General features: G+C 38.1%; 1 protein-coding gene across 2 annotated transcripts in view; it reads left to right on the plus strand.

Annotated features, from left to right (window-relative positions):
* LRS1 (Transducin/WD40 repeat-like superfamily protein) overlaps positions 1–20511 on the plus strand; it is a 255485-nt gene that overhangs the window by 18190 nt on the left and 216784 nt on the right. The window contains exons 2-4 of one of the 2 annotated variants that reach the window (XM_089384693.1): positions 12258–12297; positions 12396–12505; positions 12706–12864. In XM_089384693.1, coding sequence (XP_089240819.1) covers positions 12407–12505; positions 12706–12864 — 258 coding nt within the window. In that variant the 5' untranslated portion in view covers positions 12258–12297; positions 12396–12406. The remainder of the gene's footprint in view (positions 1–12257; positions 12298–12395; positions 12506–12705; positions 12865–20511) is intronic. The other variant, XM_089384692.1, reaches the window with a different exon arrangement.

The raw sequence follows: 20511 nt of genomic DNA on the forward strand, positions 1-20511 counted from the left end.
TTGACTTTTCAGGACAGCATTGACTTTTGTAGAACTGACTTGGTTGACTCATCTACTGGTTGGAGGGTTGTTGTGACACATGCTGGGCTGGCTGACCAAAGGAGACTTTGCTGGTTGAAGCATCCTGTTGACCGCCGAAACGAACACATACATTTTTCTTGTTTCTGATTTGTCTTCTGTAAGATCTGCTTATATGTTCTATCTGCATTTTGCTTATCTACTTGTATGATTGCTGTGAGAAAAGCGAAATTGCTCTTAGCATAGAACATCTACAAAACTTTACAGGAATGAGATGTTCCTTAATGGATTCAACGAGAATTCTTTGAGCCCTCACTTCTTCTTTCATGTACTTGGCCAGTTCTTGAGTCTTATCCTTCTATGGTTCTGCAACCTTGCCTAGAACATGGTCCATGACTTCATTTTCTTTAAGTACCAAGTCTATTTTTTTCTTCCATGCTTGAAAGTTTACCCATCAAGCTTATTGCCTTCCTTACAAATGAAGTCATTTGATTTGAAGATTGAGCCATAGAGAATAATGTAATACTTGATATCAGAGAGTCTTCAAATACCTTGATGCTCCCAAGACTTCCAAGAGACTTCAAAGATGACCTAGAATGATGACTTTCAGGATGCTTGGAACAATAATGACTTCAAGCTACTTCAAAGTGCGGATGATGCTCCTAGGATTCTTGATGCTTTCTTGAATGATGACTTCTATACAGATGTATTCCAAAGAACCTTCAAAATGATAATCTTCAAGAGAGAGAGATCAATGTACTTCTTGAAGATGATGATGTGTAAACAAGAGCCTTCAATGGAGGAGTAGTAGCCTTTCTTCAAGATGGACCTTTTTGAGTCTTCTTCCTTGTATCCTTCCTTATGTCCTTCCTAGTGTCCTTCCTGTGAATAATGTCCTTCAAAGTATCTTTAATGAAAGCCTTCTTCTTGTGCCAACAAGAGTGATCTTCAAGCTGCCTTCTTCTTCACCTTAGCTCTGATACCATGTTGAGAAATTGATAGGGGCAACAATTAAGATGATTTCTCTTTACTTGATAATTGCTTGTGAAGTTATGTTGGCTTCTTATTACTTTTATTATGTTATGTTCATCAAACAATTACCAAAACCATAAATTATGAAGATCACAAATAGACAATGAACACAAGATGTAGGCTCTAAACCAGGGCAAAACCCCTCCAAGGGGAAAACCCATAAAATTCTTCTCTTCTTATAGAATCAGATCAAATGAGAAATCCAAGACCCAAACAACAAGACCAAGACCTCCAACAAGACCCAAGTCAACCCTCCTCCCAAGCTCTTCTAGCAAGTCAAAGTCAACTCAAGTCAAAACCTTCCAAATCTGCTCCAACTACAAAATTTCGGCCCCCAACTTCAAAATTTCGGCCTCCAGCTTCAAAGTTTTGGACCTGCAGTAGATTCGCTACTTCGGCCCTTTCAACAGCTTCAAAATTTTGCACGTGTGAGAGATCTAGGGCAGATTTGAGGGCATAAACTTCGATTTTCGTCTTCTCTCTCTCTCTCTTGCTTTCTTGCTCCTCCTCTTGAATTTCACTCTTCTTTTCTTGGAGATCGACCTTGCTTTTGTGGTGCTTCATGATGGAAATGAGATTTTGGGGGTAAACCAAAATCCCATTCCCTAAAGAAATTGATCTTGAGGCCTGTGGGTTATTGGCCCACTAAGCTTGTCGGAGGCGTATTGAGGCTATAAGCCTTTAACCGTGGACTTACGTTAAAATCGGAGCCACCACACTATCGACCTTTTCCCCCATCTATCGGGAGCATTACATATATCGGGTCTTTAGCCTTAACCCTGCAGCCGCAACACTTTACACAATACAAAGAATACACGGGAAACCATAGGAATTCCGCTTGAACACAGACTTCAAACATTATAGACCCGCCTCTATAAATATCGGTGGGTCCGTCCTTATTGCTCTTCGCTGCACCGATTCCCAATCGCCTGATTGCCGATAAGGCAGCGCTCCGATCGCTGATTAGTTTATCGACGATATCGCCATCGGCGTATCGCCCTTCCACTGCGCCACTGTCCAAGTCCTCTGCCGCTCCGATATGCAATCGCTGATCGCACTTAAGCCATCGATCTGGACCCTCGATCCGACAGTTGCGATTTAATCGGCTATTGCAATCGCATCGATCCAACTGTGGGTTCTGATAACTCATAAAGAGTTCCGTCGATGCAACAAAGGATTTGGACCGTTGATCCTTCAGATCCAATGGTTCCAGGGCATTCTGGCAAGTTTCCCCTTAACTTGATTTATCTGCCATTTAAAGGATTTTTGTGTTAATTTATCTGCCATTTAAAGGATTTTTGTGTTAAAACACAGCTCCGCCACCGTCTCTGCCATTCACGCATAACTTCCATTTGCATCTCTGAGCCGCCATCAATCCTTTCCATGATCGATGGTCGATCAACACATCAAAATTGGAATTTAAACCCTTGTACACACATATGAAACAGAGTTGGATAGAAACCATTTACGCATACATATATATAAAACACAAACAGGCACACAGTTCACATGAACACACATATATTATACTAATGCAACACAGTTACAACTAAGGCATTTCAGCCTTAGAACAAAACCTCCTTTTGACTACATCCGTCCCTATCTCTGATTTCATAAATTCTATTCTATATTACTCTGTTTCTCTTCTCCCTACTACTTTGAACGCACAGGTTCGTTTTATATAAGAAAACATTGTTGGATTATTGGATCGGATCACGGAAAGGATTCGATCATATCCTCTAACAAAAGCCCCAAAGCTCTCATACTTGAATGCATGCATATACACATGGCAGATTACATTAGTAAGTCTCCTCGAGAGACTTATCCATCTTTTTCCATCTTTAAATCTGTTTTTAAAACATATTTTTCTTTGTTTTGCTCTCCTTGTCCACGCGCTCCTCTTCGCTCCGCTTTGGATTCCTCCCTTTGTTTAAGGGTGCTGGATGCTCCTGCATCAAATTCCCGAGGCACAAAAATTTATGACCTCCTGGTCATATGCTTCTCCTTATCCTTAGCAATTCTACCCACTGATACTTCACTTCTTTAGTGGAACTGCCTTCATAGTCTTTTGTGAGTTGCAACCAAACCTCTGCAGTAACAGTCTTCCTCTGCTACACGATACCTCACCAAGCCCTCCTCACTCGGTCTTTTGGCATCCTTCAGGTTCTCTCCTCTGGAACCATATGTTGACTAACAATTCTACCCAACACTTCTTTTGTTGGAATTGTTATCTCTAAGACAACTCTACCCACAATTGCAACTGTGGAGCTGCCTCAACAACTTCTACCCAACCGCAGTTGGAAGTTGTTCTCAGCTTCTCTTGAGCACTCCTTGCTCTTAGGCTATTGCTGCAATCTTCTCACCTTCTGCTGTCGTTCTCTGTGCGACAGTAAGACCATAAATCTTCAGCTCTATCAGCTGTACCTCCTTCTCCTTTCTTCTTTCTCTCTGGAATCCTTAATCATCTCTTACACTTCTTTTTCCTTCTCCTCGTAGGAAACTTTCCCTGCTTTGATACCAAATGATGGAAATGAGATTTTGGGGGTAAACCAAAATCCCTTTCCCTAAAGAAATTGATCTTGAGGCTTGTGGGTTTTGGCCCACTAAGCCTATTGGAAGCGTATTGAGGCTATAAGCCTTTAACCGTGGACTTACGTTAAAATCGGGGCCACCACACTATTGGCCTTTCCCCCCATCTATCGAGAGCATTACATATATCGGGTCTTAGCCTTAACCCTTCGGTCGCAACACTTTACACAATACAAAGAATACATGAGAAACCATAGGAATTCTGCCTGAACATGGACTTCAAACATTATAGACCCGCCTCTATAAATATCGGCGGGTCTGCCCTTATCGCTCTTCGCTGCACCGATTCTTGATCACCCGATCGCCGATAAGGCAGAGCTCTGATCGTCGATTAGTTTATCGGCGATGTCGCCATCGGCGTATCGGCCTTCCACTGTGCCACTGTCCAAGTCCTCTGCCGCTCTGATATGCGATCGTCGATCGCACTTAAGCTGTCGATCTGGACCCTCGATCTGACGATTGCGATTTAATCGGTTATCGCAATTGCACCGATCCAACTGCGGGTTCTGATAACTCATAAAGAGTTCCGCCGATGCGACAAAGGATCTGGACCGTTGATCCTTCAGATCCAACGGTTCCAGGGTATTCTGTCCTGTGTTAAAACACAGCGCCGCCACTGTCTCTGCCATTCACGCATAACTTCCATTTGCATCTCTGGGCCACCATCGATCCTTTCCGTGATCGATGGCTGATCAACACATCAAAATTGGGATTTAAACCCTCGTACACACATATGAAACAGAGTTGGAAAGAAACCATTTACGCATACATATATATAAAACACAGAGAGGCGCACAGTTCACATGAACACACATATATTATACTAATGCAGCATAGTTATAGCTAAGGCATTTCAGCCTTAGAACAAAACCTTCTTTCGACTACATCGTCCCTATCTCTGATTTCACAAATTCTATTCTATATTACTCTGTCTCTCTTCTCCCTACTACTTTGAACACGCAGGTTCGTTTTATATAATTAAACATTGTTGTATTATTGGATCGGATCACGGAAAGGATCCGATCATATCCTCTAACAAAAGCCCCAAAGCTCTCATACTTGAATGCATGCATATAAATATGGCAGGTGACATTAGTAATTCTCCTTGAGAGACCTATCCATCTTTTTCCATCTTTAAATCTGTTTTTAAAACAGATTTTTCCTTGTTTTGCTCCCTTGGTCCACGGGCTCCTCTTCGCTCCGCTTTGGATTCCTCCCTTTGTCTAAGGGTGCTGGATGCTCCTGCATCACTTCAAATGAGGTCGAGTTCTCTCTATTTATACACATCTAGGAGGTCGAATTACCCCTTCTAGGGGTGACCTGATGAGGTAGAGCCGACTTGGTATTGTGGGTACAAAAATTACATTTTTGACTCAAATAATTTTCCTTTTCTCTTTCTTTTGAAATTCCAAATGGGACTTGACTCTAGAACAATAATTTGACTTATAACAAATATTCTTTTGACTCAATAAACGCTAGAAACTGGAAGAACATGCTTGATCTAGATGACCAATTGACTTGAACATGAAACCTGTGCTTGAAAAAGAATATTTCTTTTTCTTCTTTTTCATCTTTTACCTAAAATATATGATGACGTAAATACAATAGCAATTATGAAAACCAAACCTAGTTACATTTTCTAACATGTTCCAGAGCTCCAACCTTCCCCATGGCAACCCAGGGAGAAGTGTGCACACCCAGACCCACCTAGGATCCACAGGGCAAAGCTTGTATAGCAAAGGGGCACCACCCCCCAAGAGCAAGTATAGAAGTCAAAAGAATGTGAATGATAGAATACCATGGAGAATTACACTAAATCCTCACTTTTCATATGCATGGGATTCTCATGACAAGTGTCACTTGTTGAAAATAATAGCGAGAAAGGGTTCCTTGATTTTTGCCTTAATTAAAGGAACTACAACGTATTTCTCCTTGAGCATACATGAGTTCCTATGACTTAGGAGCTAATTCCTAAAAAGTATGACATATTCCTAAAATTTAGAAAGTGTTCATGAAGCAGTTAACTATTGTGTCAAAGTGGAAGGCCGAGTTATCAATCTTCTAGTGCGAGTTAATTGGGGAAAAGAACTTGTGGTTGAGTCTCAAGAGATAAGACGAGTTGCATTAGCAGGTACCTCATGTTAACTCAACCAATCACAAAATCATTCCTTAATTAGAAATTTGCTAAACTTAGCCATTCAGATTGCTTTAAAAGGAGGAGCGAAGGCACATTGTTATTCATTGTTTTTTGAGCATGGGCTGGTGAGACAAAGCAATAGGAGTAAGAACAAGGTTGCATGTGAGCTTGTGAGGAAGAGTGTGCAAGAGAAACTTATGCACACAATTATTTTGAGGAAGACTTCCATTGGGTAGTGCACATAGAAATAGGAGGAAACTCCAATTTAATAGGAGCACCTATTGTGCAAAGATTTAGGGAGCAGATTAGGCTACAACGAGCGTGTTTTTCAAGCCTAGGGAAGGTAGGGAGAAGGGTGTATTCTCTATTGAAAACATAGTTGTATTGTAAGAGATCATTCCTCAGTTTCTATCAATAATATTATCAACAAGCAGAGGGTTTTCCCAGTTGGCTTCCCTAGAAAAAATGTGTTATTGAATTGTGTGAATGTGTTTTTAATTCTGTTCTATTCTTCTGCAAATTGAGTAGAGAAATTCTGTGTCTATATGAAAAGAAACTAGTTTTCATATTGTTCATATTAGCAATTGCAGAATTTCGCGGATTTTCTACATGGTATCAGGGAAGAGAACAAAATAAAGACTAGTACAAGTTGAGAGCAACGTATCATAGGAGAACAACTTTTGAAGCAGCCTAAGAACAACAAGTGTATAGATTGTTAGTGGCTGATGTGCAAGCCCTAGATCAGTCAAAGATTTGACTGTGTGAGGGCAATATTGGAGGCCTTGAGGAGAGTGATAATAGGGCTGATGTGTCACTGTGACAGGGCAGATTTGTGTGCCCTAGGAGCAGCATTCTGGAGCAGCGAGAATCTTGACAAGTGCATAGTGCTTGAAGTCCTCATGTACAATTATCATTGAAGGACTGAAGCACTGTTAGGAGGCAGAGTTGTGGAGCCCTAGTTTAGTGGATCGCAGATGGCCCAACCACTAATAAGAGGGCAGATCTAAAAGACCCAATGAGCAAGACTTCTTAGTGGAGCTAGAGGCCTGCTATTGGGCAGATCAGTGAGCCAAAGTTCAGTGACATAAAAGGAGTTGTGATCATTGATAGTGGCAGATTGTGGACTCACAAAACATGGTGGGAAAGAACAGGTCTTCAAATCAGGTTCTGCGGAGGAAAGCAGGGCAGTCTTCTTGTTCAGAGGGAGTTGCTGCAGCAACAGAGAACATGGTAGTGTTGGAGATAGATCCAGGTGGATGAGGTTCTTCCAGAAGCACCTTCCTGGCTAAGAGGGAGTGTTGAAAGTAGTAGCGAGAAAGGGTTTCTTGATTTGTGCTTTAATCAAATGAACCACAACAAGTTTCTCCTTGAGCATGCACAAGTTCCTATGAGTTAGGAGCTAATTCCTAAAAATTAGGACGTGTTCCTAAAATTTAGGGTGGATTCCTAAAATTTAGGAAGTGTTCTTGAAGCAGTTAATTGATGTGTCAAAGTGGAAGGCTGAGTTATTAATCTTCTAGTGCGAGTTAATTGAGGAAAAGAACTTGTGGTTGAGTCTCAAGAGATAGGACGAGTTGCATGAGCAGTTAATTCATGCTAACTCAATCAATCGCAAAATCATTCCTTAATTAGAAATTTGCTAAACTTAGCCATTCGAATTGCTTTAAAAGGAGCAAAGGCACATTGTTACTCATTGTTTTGTGAGCACGGGCTGGTGAGACAAAGCAATAGGAGTACACACAAGGTTGTGTGTGAGCTTGTGAGAAAGAGTGTGCAAGAGAAACTTGTGCACATAATTATTGTGAGGAAGAGTTCCCTTGGGTAGTGCGCATAGAAATAGGAGGAAACTCCTATTTAATAGGAACACCTATTACGCAGAGATTTAGGTAGCAGATCAGGCTACAACAAGCGTGTTTTTCAAGCCTAGGGAAGGCAGGGAGAAGGGTGTATTCTGTATTGAAAACAAAGTTGTATTGTGAGAGATCATTCCTCAGTTTCCATCAATAATATTCTCAACAAGCAGAGGGTTTTCCCTATTAGGTTCTCTAGAAAAAATGTGTTGTTGAATTGTGTGAATGTGTTTTTAATTCTGTTCTATTCCGCTGCAAATTGAGTAGATAAATTCTGTGTCGATATGAAAAGAAACTAGTCTTCAGATTGTTCATATTAGCAGTTGCAGAATTTCGTGGATTTTCTACATCACTCAAGGAAGTCCTCTCCCCATCACTTGTGATTTTTTCCCCCGCCTTGGAAACTCAAAATAAAAACATGGGCATAGAGACACCAAAGCTTATTTTATTATATTTGGCTTAGACCCCAGGCTTAAGCCCGCTTTACTTAGCCCTTAGCCCCCTTTCCCATGTGTGGAGTCTGACTTGGTCTATAGCGGTGGTGTATTTTCTTAACAAGTATATGATTACATATTACATTGCTAGGCTCACTAGCCTTTCAGCACCTAAGCTCTTCAGTCTAAAACCATAGAGCCATGCAGGCCCCAAAACATATTTACATAGGCACGCAGGGCCCATAATGATTATGTACATAGGCATGCAAGCCCAACACATCCTGGCTCACCTGACTAATAACAATTTGTACAAAACATACAGGGGTCAACCTTGGGATGTTGCACCATGTGAGCTTAAAGTGATATCATTGAATCAAAATAATATTTTTAGTAGCATATATCTTGTTCCATCATATACATTTTGAATGCAAATATCTAAACTGTTTCAATTGTCAGTAATTTTCTATCCTAACTCTTAGAAAATGTGTTTTTTTGTCATTCCATAGAAGCAATTGTTTTTAACCTTTTATTTGCTTTTTGAGTGATTTTAAAAAATTCTAGTTTAAATTGTTTAGTCAACAATGTGGCTGCAAATATGATACCTTAAAATTTTTGAAAAAACCATAGATGATATTAAACATAATCCCATGTTAGAGCAATAATATGCTAAATATTAGATAACAATGTATCCGAGACAATTTTCTGAGTGATAATTGTTCCTTTGTTAATGAAGTGTTGCTTTGCCTTTGAGTTAGATACATTGTCCATGATAAATTTGTGTAATGTCTTGAAAATAGTAGCGAGTGAAGGTCTTCTTTGACTTGTGCGTTAGTCAAAGTGACCACAAGCAGTCTTTTCTTAGCATGGACAAGTTCCTAAAAGTTAGGATGAGTCCTAAAAAATAGGATGGGTGCATGAAGCAATTTAACTCTTTCGATTAGTTGGAGGCTCAGTTGTTTGTCTCCTAGTGCAAGGTAGAAGTCTCAATGGTTATTTGTGGCTAGGACGAGTTACATGAGTAAGTTAGACTTAGTTAATAACCAGTCAATCACGAGACCAAGTTCCAAAAATAAATTTGTCAAATTTAGATGGTTCGAATTGTTTATAAGGAGGTTGAAAGGCACATTTGTAATCGTTGCTTTGTGAGCATGAGTTGGTGAGACAAGGCAATAGAGAGCACAAGTTTGTATGCAGAAGCTTGTGTGTGGGAAGGGTGTACTAAGGAGAAACCTGTGCGCAGTTGATAGAGGAGAATTTCCTTGGGGTTTGCACAATGAAATAGGGAAGCAAGATCAGGGTTCTTGCAAGGTGTTTTAGCTTAGGACAAGTAGGGAGAACAAGACTGTTTTTCTATTGAAACAAGATTGTATTGTAAGATATCTCTTGCTCAAAATTCTATCAATAATATTCTCAAATAAGCAGAGGGGTTTCCTGGTTGGGTCCTGTAGAAAATCTTGTGCTTTTGTCATTGTGTGACTGTTTATTTCTGTTCCTATTCTGCTACAAACAAGTAGAGAAATTCTGTGTCTTAATGAAAATAAACTAGTTTTCAAATTGTTCATTAGAGTAGTTGTACAATTTCATGGATTTTCTACATAATGTCCTCTCTAAATTGATGGCTAATGAAGGTCGAAATAGCCTATCCGGTCCTGTAGGATATAGTCCTGTTAAAGGAGTTAAAAAGCCAATTTTTCCTATTTTGGGGACACATTGGGCAAAAATTGGGTTGACTGGGGCTAAATTAGGGATTGCAAACACAACCCCTCACATTTTGGAGCCCATGGAAAATCTATAAATAGAAGAGGGTTGAGATCAAATGATGCATCATCAATTTTGGATCAAAACATCTGTTTTTTGAGCTGTGGCTCTAAGGGTTTTAAGACTAAACTTTGCAACTTTTATCTTTCTTATCTTGTTCTGGCACAACAGGGAGACTTTCTTCTGAAGGATTGAATTCTATGATGGGAGATTGAAGCACTGAAATCCAACGAAGGAAAATACATGAAGTGCTCTATGGCAATTCTCAGATTTCCCGAGGGAATCACATCTTTCTGTGGGCAGTAAATGAAGTCTGTGGCACCAAAGTATTGATCTATGGCAAGCTGTCCGATCTTTGAGGTAAGGAGAGGCCTCCCGAGGTTGATCTTGAGACGTCTTAGGCAAACCAAAGATATATCCTGCCTCCTGAGGTTGATCTTGAAACTTCCTGGGCAAATCGAAGATATATCCTGCGTCCTCCTGTGATCCTTCCGATGTGCTTCTGAGGGCCCTACGTAGTGTTGAGAAATCTATAGGGCTGCAATTAGGATGATTTCTCATAAACTTGATAACTGCTTGTGATGCCTTTTTACTTTTTCTCACTTATTAGCTTGTTCTCTTATTATTATGTTATTCTTATCATCAGACAACTACCAAAACAAGAAGATCAACAATACACAAGCGCACAGGGTATATGCTGCAAGCCAGGGCCAAAACCTCTCCACTTGAGAGGAAAACCCACAAATCTCCTCTTCTTATAGATTCTTCAAATGACAAATTCCAAGACCTCTAGACCAAGAGTCAAAAATGTCTTCCACAGACCAAGTTGGCTCTCCTGGACAAGTCGGCCAAGAGAGGCACTTATTCGACTCCCTGGACATGTATAGAGACAACGCAGTTCAACCTCTTTTGTTTTCCAAGCAATTACTTCGATTTATGTGCAAGTGCCAAGAAGAAGAGGAATTTCAGCAAATGTCAAAGGAGAGAGAGAGCGAAGTCAAAGGAGAGAAATGTTGTTTTTATGCCCTAGTTTCTGTTCACACGTGCGAGTTTTCTGAAGCAGCTTCTGTGGTATTGCAGGCCCAAAATTATAGGGCCGAAATTTCAGGAGATGATAAAATTTCAGATGTTTGACCAGCGTTGACTTTATTGAGACCTGTTGGAAGAAGGTTTGATGGAGGGCTGACTTGGGTCTTTATGGAAGTATTGGTCTTGGTCTTGGGTCTTGGATATCTCACTTTGATCTGATTCTATAAGTAGAGAATCTGTTTGGGTTCCCCCCGTGGGGTTTTGCCCCGGATTGGAGCCTAATTTCTTGTGTTGTTTGTCTCTTGTGATCTTCATGTTTTGTATTTTGGTAATTGCTTGATGAAGAAGAAAGCATAAAATTTAATAAGAAGCCAACAACAATCACAAGTAATTATCAAGTAAGAGAAATCTACCCTAATCTTAAAACCCTCAGAGCCTCAGCTCACTAAACAGAAATATCCAATTCAACCTTTATGAGAAAATGGTTTCTCCTCTTTCTTATTTATAGATTCCTTGTCAGGGTTCTTCTTCTTATTTTGATGTGAGGGATTACAAGTTTAGCCCCCAATTCTGGCTTTTTTTCACTAGTTACCCCAAATTTACCCAATGTTGCCCCAAAAACATTAGATAATGGGTTCCCCCCTTTATCATTGACTATAGCCTACAGGGTTGGACAGGCTATTCCATCCTCCTTTGGACATTTAATTGGAAGAGGACATTACATATATACTATTGTCCATCCAGGTTTGTAGATAATTCCTTCCCCACCTGCCGCCCCAACAGCCGATTCTGACTTTTTAAAAACATTGATTATTAACTATTATAACATGTTTTAACTTGATATTTTTGGCCATGTGTGCGGAAATGAATATGAAACTTCAAAATTTCTAACTGGAACTAAGAAATTTCATAGTTGCACATACTGCATCATATGCCAAAAACTTATTGGCAAAAATCCACGATGTGTAGCACAATCTGTTATGCAAGCAAAAGATTTACTGTATTCCGAATGGAAAATTTAAACACCTATTGAATGCATGGCATTTTTTCAATTTAGATTTTGTTCTGCTGACCACACCTGTACAAGTTCATGGTGAATAATGTACTATAGTTTTTCCAGGTCTAGATCTGTTACTTCAGATAAACTTACATAGGTAATAATGCAAGCGTTATTTTCATTTTAAGAAACATCTCACCTCTGCTATACTATGCAAAATGTCAATTATTTTTTGTAAGAGTTGTTTCATGGCAGTTATAGGAAGTTCTATATTTATGTTGTCTTAAAATCTGGTAAGAATGAATGGTATCGTTTAGAGTTTGTCTTTTCTATTTTGAATGTTGAACAGAAAATATGACTCTTGCTTATTACACAACCACCTGGAATGACGTGTTATGTCCTGATTAATCTAGAACTGTAATTGCGAGTTGTTATGTATCGTTCCTTTTACAGGTATTCTTTCTCTATAACATTCTTTTCTGTTTCATTTGAAAGGTATACATTTTTGATGCGAATATTGCAAGTATAACATTACAGATATGATTTTTTAGGTGTTTCTGCAATGCACCGTGTGGGCAGTACAGGGAATACTTCAAATTCGTCCCGTCCTCGAAGAGAAAAGCGGTTAACTTATGTGTTAAATGATGCAAATGATTCCAGAGTGAGTTTGAGTCTTCTATTATTTCTTGTCTGTTTGTCAGTATCATAATTTATTTTTCTTGAGCCTGGAATTATGTGATAGACAGTGGAAGTGCTTGTTTGCCATAATATGCAAATCAACCGAAAGAGAAATCTGTCGAACTGTTTAAGTGTGTTGCATGTCAACATTACTACTGAAATTGACGTGTTTTCTATATTCAGCATTGTTCAGGGATAAACTGCTTGGTGATATCAAAGTTATCTTTGCTTGGTGGCAATGACTATTTGTTCAGTGGTAGCCGAGATGGAACACTCAAACGATGGGAGTTGGCTGATGATTCTGCTGTCTGCAGTGCAACATTTGAATCTCATGTTGACTGGGTACATTCTGCCACCCATGGTGGAGCATAGTTGACCTTTAGTTTCCATGTCTTCTATATAAAAATTCTTGTGTTGAGGTTTTGTATTTTAGTGATTTAAATACAAATTCAAGTTGGCATTTGTCATTTTGATTTTGTGTTCAGAATAGAATCTTTCTTAGACAGTTGAAAACTGTGAAAATTGAAAGCTTTTATAATCATTCAGGGAGTTAAAATTAAATTTTGTTAATTTCTTGTCGTGATAACAAATGGTTGATAGGACTGAGCCATATCAGTAGTTATCACCAGCAAGGAAATGCATAATACATTTCCAAATTTAGTACCCTTAACTTAAACAGGATATGGATCTGCTCGGGATAATTTTTGATTCGGAAGTGGCAGAAGATCTGCTTGAGATCTATTTCTGATTTTCTGCAAATTTCAAGCTGGTGGATCCTCCAACAAAACCATCTTTTTATACACAAAATATGAAATAAAAAAATTAAATTGTGGGTCGCTATAACTCTAACTTTGCCTATAAAATAGCTCCTTTGCCAACTCTAAATACTCAAGTCTGAGTTTTTCATAGTAGTCTGCATTTCTGAGTTTGTAAGAGTGATTAGGAGCAAAATGTGCTCAGAGCTTGGATTTTCTATGTTTCTAGTTCATGGTTTGTTTGACAAAATGGAAACTTTTACATTGGTATTCTGTTATACATGTAATTTCTCCATATCCAGATATTGACTTTGAAAAAAATCTAGTGGATTCTGATTCAGATCTGGATCTCTGTATCTGTTTCCATACAACTTAGATAAAGCCTTAAGTTGATTTAATTTAATTTAATATCATTGAATGCCATTTCAAATACACACCTTTGTTTACTTGGAGCAAGGCCACATGCATTTCAGGGGGGCCAATAGAGCAGTGAACAATTTTGTAAGATTTCTACATTGTATTTAATGGTCATATGTGAATAGTTTTCTAACTGGGGTTCTGAAGGGTCTGGAACAATGTTACATTTATTGTTATTGGCAATTTATTGCCGGGGGTCCAAAATTTGAATTATTTGCAATATCGGGGAAAATATTGGAAATTTTTGGGAAACTTAAAAAATACAAAAATGATCTTTTTGTTTTTTTATTTTAAAAATTTTTAACTTCTAAGGCAACATCACATCAAACAAACACATTGCTACTGAGCATCTCAGTGCAATATCTGATTGCTCGCAGAACTTCCGTTTTAATATAATAAAGACCGTTACTGGTGAAAGCCATTCTTATTTCAATCTTGGTGCCAAGTTGTGTGAATATCCTGTTTAAACCTTAATCATGTTTTCAAAAGTCAAATAAACAATTAATTATTAAACTTTAATGTTACAATTAATAATTAATTGCGATCATTGAGCATCATAATCAATCATAAATTAATTTTAATCATAATTAATTATGTTTAATCAATTGTAATTATGTGGTAACCATAATTAATTGGAATCATAATTATTGTATTTAATTAGTTGTGATTATACACGGTGATCATAATTAAATCGTAATTCATTTAATTATTCAACCCAAGGAGAAGGGATGGGTCAGACTCTGATAATGGGTAGGTTATGGCACGCCATGCCCACCACATTGAAAATTAAATGCCAAATGATGTGGCAGAAATAGGATTGCCCCATTGAGTGGCCGTTAATGCAGTTGTGCTGCCAATTGCGATTGAATTTCCTCCTCATACATGGAAAAGGTAACTTAGTCAGCAAGGCAGCGTGAAGAGTCACTCGGGCAAGTGGCCCCAAACCGTTTAAAAACCTGAGCTCATATGAATGGAAGTTCAACTTTTAGTTTTGAAGGGAGCATTCTGGAAAGAGAACGATTATAGTGAACGTCCATAGGAGCATCTGTTACTCTGGATGTTGCTGTCCATTTTTTTTCTTTCCCAGCTTTCATTCAGAACTGCCAAGACCTGAACACAAAGGGAGGTTGGTTTCACGAAATGGGTGCTTGCTGGGGGTGGACAAACCACGGTGCTTGCTACCGCTGATAAACCACCATGCTTTTTTCTAGCTGATAAACCACCTGCATAGTAACTCACGGGTGCTTGCCGGGACTGATAAACCACATGTGCTTGCTGTGGATGAAAAAACCACCGTTCTTGTTCCTGGCTGATAAACCACCTGCAAGTATTTTTCACTCTCAGCTCATTTGGCAAATTTAACACTTACAAATAAGTAATCTCTGGTTTAAGCCCTATTCGTGAATTCTGAATTATTAGTATGTATTTCACTGTGAATCTTCTGGAATGTTTAAAATCCTATTCCTGAATGATAAGCAGAACTTATCCTCCAGATTTGTGCACGATTGTGAATTATTCTGATTGAAGTGATGTCATTTAGATTGGCTGCATGTCTCACACCTCGGAGATTGCATGGACAGGGAGATGCAGGTGCGGGGAGACGCACAAGGGGGACGTGTGGGAGTACCCTAAAATTTTATTGAAATTTAGGGGGAACGGGGGGACGTCGGGGTATATAATTTTTTTCCCTTTTTAATATTTTAATATATATATAGATATATGTATGTATGTATGTATTTCAAATTGATATTCAATAATGAAAGCATAAATAGAACGATACACACATAATTGAATTAAATAATGAAATACATTGATCCATACTCATCATCCTTACTAATACATACATGATTCATCCATAAACCACGAGATTCAATAATGAAATACTCTGATCCATATTCATTATTCATTATTCACCATTCCAGAATCTATATTGATTTAAAAATTAAATTCATCATTCATCATTCTAGATTTTAAATTGATTTAAAATTAAAATTCATCATTTATCATTCTAGAATCTAATAGTATTAAGCAAAATAGACTATAATAGATACTGAAATCTAAAGACTGAAATATCAAAATTGATATAACTAAAACTCAAAAACAATGGAGTGACGAGTCTAAAAGTCACTCTAAAGTACACAGAGGGTTTGGTGCTCTTGATTAAAGACTAATTCCATACCCTTGTACATGACAAAATGCAATGGAAACATTGCAATCCATCGTATCCTGAATTCCTGAAAAACTGTTAAGTCTGCTGGATTTTGAGTGAGATCTAAAATTCTACTTTCTCCATATGAAATCCAATGAGGTCGGAACCACTCTCAAACATCCTGAGTCATTTCATGGTAATGTTAAAAATTTAAATAAAAGTGACATTCTCCTTTATCTTTCATTTTCATCCCTTTACTTTCAGAATTTAACATTACCATGAATTGCATAGCATTAGTAGGGAAATATGGTCAAATACTAGGTTTTCCCTGTCATAAATCATTGTTTACAAGCAAAATTAAGGGGGACACATAACCCATTTTGAGGGGGGGTGTCCAGGCGTCCCCCTTTTGGGGAGTCACATCCCCCACACTAGGGAAACATCCCCACCTGTGTCTGCTCGCGTCTCCCCAAAAGGGGGACGTGGGGAAATGTTTCCCCAGACGTCCCCCCATCCCGAATGCGTGGGGTGCGAGGGGTACACGCACCCGACCCTGGGGGACGCGTCCTCGTGGAACACTGATGTCCAATTTCACTTCGTACCTCACTGGAATTGTACTATTGCTGTTCATGACATGCTCTGTTGTTCTAAAACGAATTCTGAATTGGTTTGTGGTTAAATAGTTCGGCAGTGTTTTGTTTACACACACACACATGTGTTTCATAACTCTCATAACTAATGAGGGATTGCAAACAATGCAGTAAACATCAATATACTCTGTTAATTCCTTACACCACAATCATATATGGTTGTAACAAGAAATGTGTGTGCACAATTATCTGAGGCTGTACCCCCTTGTCTTTCTTGACTTGGTTGAATGCGAATTTTGCGACATAGCATTTTCTTCTTTTAATTCGATGGGATTGCACATTTACTTTGTTTGGAATTGCATAGTTTATACACGTATATATTGTGATTGTTTCGGCTAACCACATTCAATCTAATTGATTCCCCACTTGTTGCTGGTGCATTAAATTACACCCGGTATAAATTAAACTATAATGGCCATTGGCATATACTTTGGCGCATCACAACGTCAAGCAAGTTTAAAATTTAGCATTGGATATATATCGCTGTACCTCCAAATGATACAATAGTATACTCGTATATATATCCACCTCGTGAAGTTGGATGTAAATGATATTATTTAGACTCATTTGCTGTTAATGAGACTGATGCCCATTCGCTGTCAGCACATTGGATGGTTAAAGCTTGGCCATAAGGTTAGCTTGAGTGGTTGGGATTGTGGTTTGCCATCCCATCCACCCAGGTTCAAGTCTACGGAGGCATGCTCTAGCTTGTATTGATTAGGCTCAAGGAGTAGGCAGCCCTAGGGAGTTTTCACTCCGTCTGTGGTCAATAAGGGATGTGTCGGCTCTTGCTTGGTCATTGGGTCTTTCCTGTAAAAAAAAAAAAAACTCGACCATAAGGACTGGACCCCCAGATGGGGTGAGGGGCGGTGAGGGGCGGGTTCCTCGCTTGTTCATTACATCTGGCCGATGAGGGTGTTTATACTTGCAGGTTGTCGTATGATGCTACCTCTTGGGACCCCCGTAAGGGTAGACAGAAGGTCCTGTTGTCCTTTGAGATAACTCTAGGTCAATTAGTTATGGCAAAGCATCTATAATGTTTTGTTGTTTTGAATTATTGGATGACTAGTGAACAATTTATAAACAGGTGCTTTAAACTCAGATAGATTTCTAAGTAAAACAAAAGGTTGTTTTTTTAATTGCACATAGTTAATTTGATTTTAGTGGGGTGGAAAAGGAGAGCATAAAGAAGTATAATTCATTGAATATTCAAACTGAATACTTAACAAACTATAAGAAGAATTTAAGAAAATGGTGTTTGCTTAATCAACAAAATATAATTAAACTGTTACAGATATCTGATGTAATTTATAATTAAAGAGGAACTTACAATAACAAACAGTTATGTAAATTATTCTCTTTTTATAAACACAATTTCACAAGGGATTCAAAATAAGACTGAAACTCAGTTAGATTTTGCCCAGATTATTGTAAAAGACTTAATTTATATGAAGAAAACATAATGAATGAATAACATGAAATAGAACTCACTGAGAAACATACCATATGAGATAAATCCAGAATCCTTTATTATTCCAAAAAAAATGCTCCAGCTTAGTACAAATCTACTTGATAGCTTGTTCAAGGGTTCAACCCATAATAACTCAAAGAAGGAGTTATTTATACAAAATTTGAAAAAGATCTACGATTTGTTGGAACAACATACCAAAATAGGACAAAATTACAAAAATAGGACAATATTGTAGGAACCGAGAAATTGCTGAAGAGGTGGCTCTATCTTTTGGGAATTTGTTGATGATCTGGCCTGAAAAAGCTGATGAGCTGTCATACTGTTAGGATCAGAAATTACTCAATTGTTTCACACAATTGATCCCATCTTTCTTCACTTGGGATTTCCAAATTCACCATCTTTCTAAATATTTCATCCACTTCTGTGTACCTCTCGAAAGTTGGCTTGTTAAGGAACATATGTCTAATTTCATGCTTGATGGTCAAATCAAACTCCAAGGCTTCCAGAAAGGCCTTCCCTGTTATCTGTCCTTTGATTCTTGCAAACTTGGCTCTGTCCACTGCAATAGTATACAATTTCTTGCAATAATCTTCTAATTTGATCAACTTATCATTTAGAACTACCAATCTTGGTAGTCCTTTCTGATTTAAAATATTAAATTTTGAATGAAACCTTTGGACAACAATAGCTAGGGTTTGACATTTTGTTTCTAGCTGGTTAATCAAATTCTTCTTTTGTAAGACCTTCTTAATTTCTAAGATGGTAGCTGTTCTGTCAGAAACTAAGTTGCAGGAAACGTGGGTCTAGGGTTTCGTTTCCGTACGGAAACGAAACAGAAACGGGGAAACCCGTATCGTACGTCTCAGAAACTCGTTTCCGGCTGTACTGGCCCGTTTCTCGAGGAGGAAACATGGCCAGTACAGTTGGAAACGAGTTTCTGGGCCGTACGACGAAGTTTCCTCATGCAAATTGACTTTTTCTTATGTTTTTATTATTATTTTGTTTTCTATTTTTTATTTGGTGACTAAAGTGGCTTTTAAATTTAATCATAATGTTTAAATGTAATAAATTATAATGTATCACGTATGCTTTATGATTGCACATAACATTTCTTAAATGTCCTAAATTCTAATATATATATATATATATTCGCGTTTCCCTGTTTCCAAAATTTGGGGAGGTCGCGTTTTGTACCCGTGCTCGTTTCGAAAACTCATACCCGTTTCCCTATTTCGTGCAACTTAGGTCAGAAATATTTATTTCTTCCAGTTCTTCTCTGCTCTTTGAATTTAGCACCTTTATCATATATGTGGCTTCTGTTGGCATGGTCTTCAAAGCTGCTTTCTGTTCTTCTATTACTGCTCTGCATCTGGTAATGAGTTCTTGTTGTTCAAAAATTATTTGTATGGATGGCCATACATCTGTCATAGATTGGCTGATGTGTGTCCAAATATTTTCCTTGGCTTGGGCCAAAGTATCTACCATTAGGGACTCACTTTCTAACTTCTGGATCTTAAGTTCCAATCTATGGGACTTCTGCATCTCCTCTACATACAAAGTATCATTCTTGACTTTCTGCAATTCTAAATTTTGGAATTTTTGTAGTAACTTCTCATTTTCCTGTTTCTGTGTGGCCAATTCTTGTGATAATCTTGTTGGATCAACTGTTGTTGATGTAGACTCAATGGCTGTTGATGATGAACTAGGTTCTGTACCTACAACTGCTATTGGGACTGCTGTGACTGGAACCATAACAAGCTGTGCTGCTTCTTTCTCCTTTAGTAACTATTCAACCTGCTCTTCCATTTTCTTTAGTTGTATATTTTGCTCAATGATAAGCTTGAGCATGTCCTCCTTTTGTTGTTCATTTTCTGCTATGTGCTTTGTTAGAAGGTCTTCTGTAGAGGGCAACTTCAATTGTTTCTCTAATGCAACAACGTCTGCATCTTTCTTTTTGAGGAGTAACTTTGCAGCTTTGACATCTTTGGGATCATTGAATTTATGCTTCTGTGATCCATATCAATTTTGAGAAGAATCTTCGGCGAAAATCACATAGAGATAATTTTGTCGACGCGTTTCGAACCAACCAGTGTGGTTCATCGTCAGGGCAAGTTGAATGAGTAGATCTTGCAATGCATTATAAATAGATCGGGCAGAATATCCAGGTAACGGCTAGAATCATGACAGCTCGATTTGACCGGGAAACAGCTAGTTAGACCAAAATTTAATTATTATTATTATTATTATTTTTTTTTTTTTCAAATCAGTTAATTCGGTTATTAATTTTCATATTAAATTAAACATAAATTGACAATTTTATAAATATATATTAAAATAAGTGAGTTAATATACTATACTCATAAATAACTCGATTAACTGATTTGAATTAAAAAAAATAAAAAAATAAAAAAATAAAAAAATTAAATTTTGGTCTAACTAGCCGTTTCCCGGTCAAATCGAGCTGTCATGATTCTAGCCGTTACCTGGATATTTTGCCCGATCTATTTATAATGCATTGCAAGATCTGCTCATTCAACTTGTCCTGAC

Source organism: Pinus tabuliformis, chromosome Q, assembly GCF_031772625.1.
Source record: "Pinus tabuliformis cultivar Carrire ecotype Pingquan chromosome Q, CPIR1, whole genome shotgun sequence".
NCBI classification, from domain to species: domain Eukaryota; kingdom Viridiplantae; phylum Streptophyta; class Pinopsida; order Pinales; family Pinaceae; genus Pinus; species Pinus tabuliformis.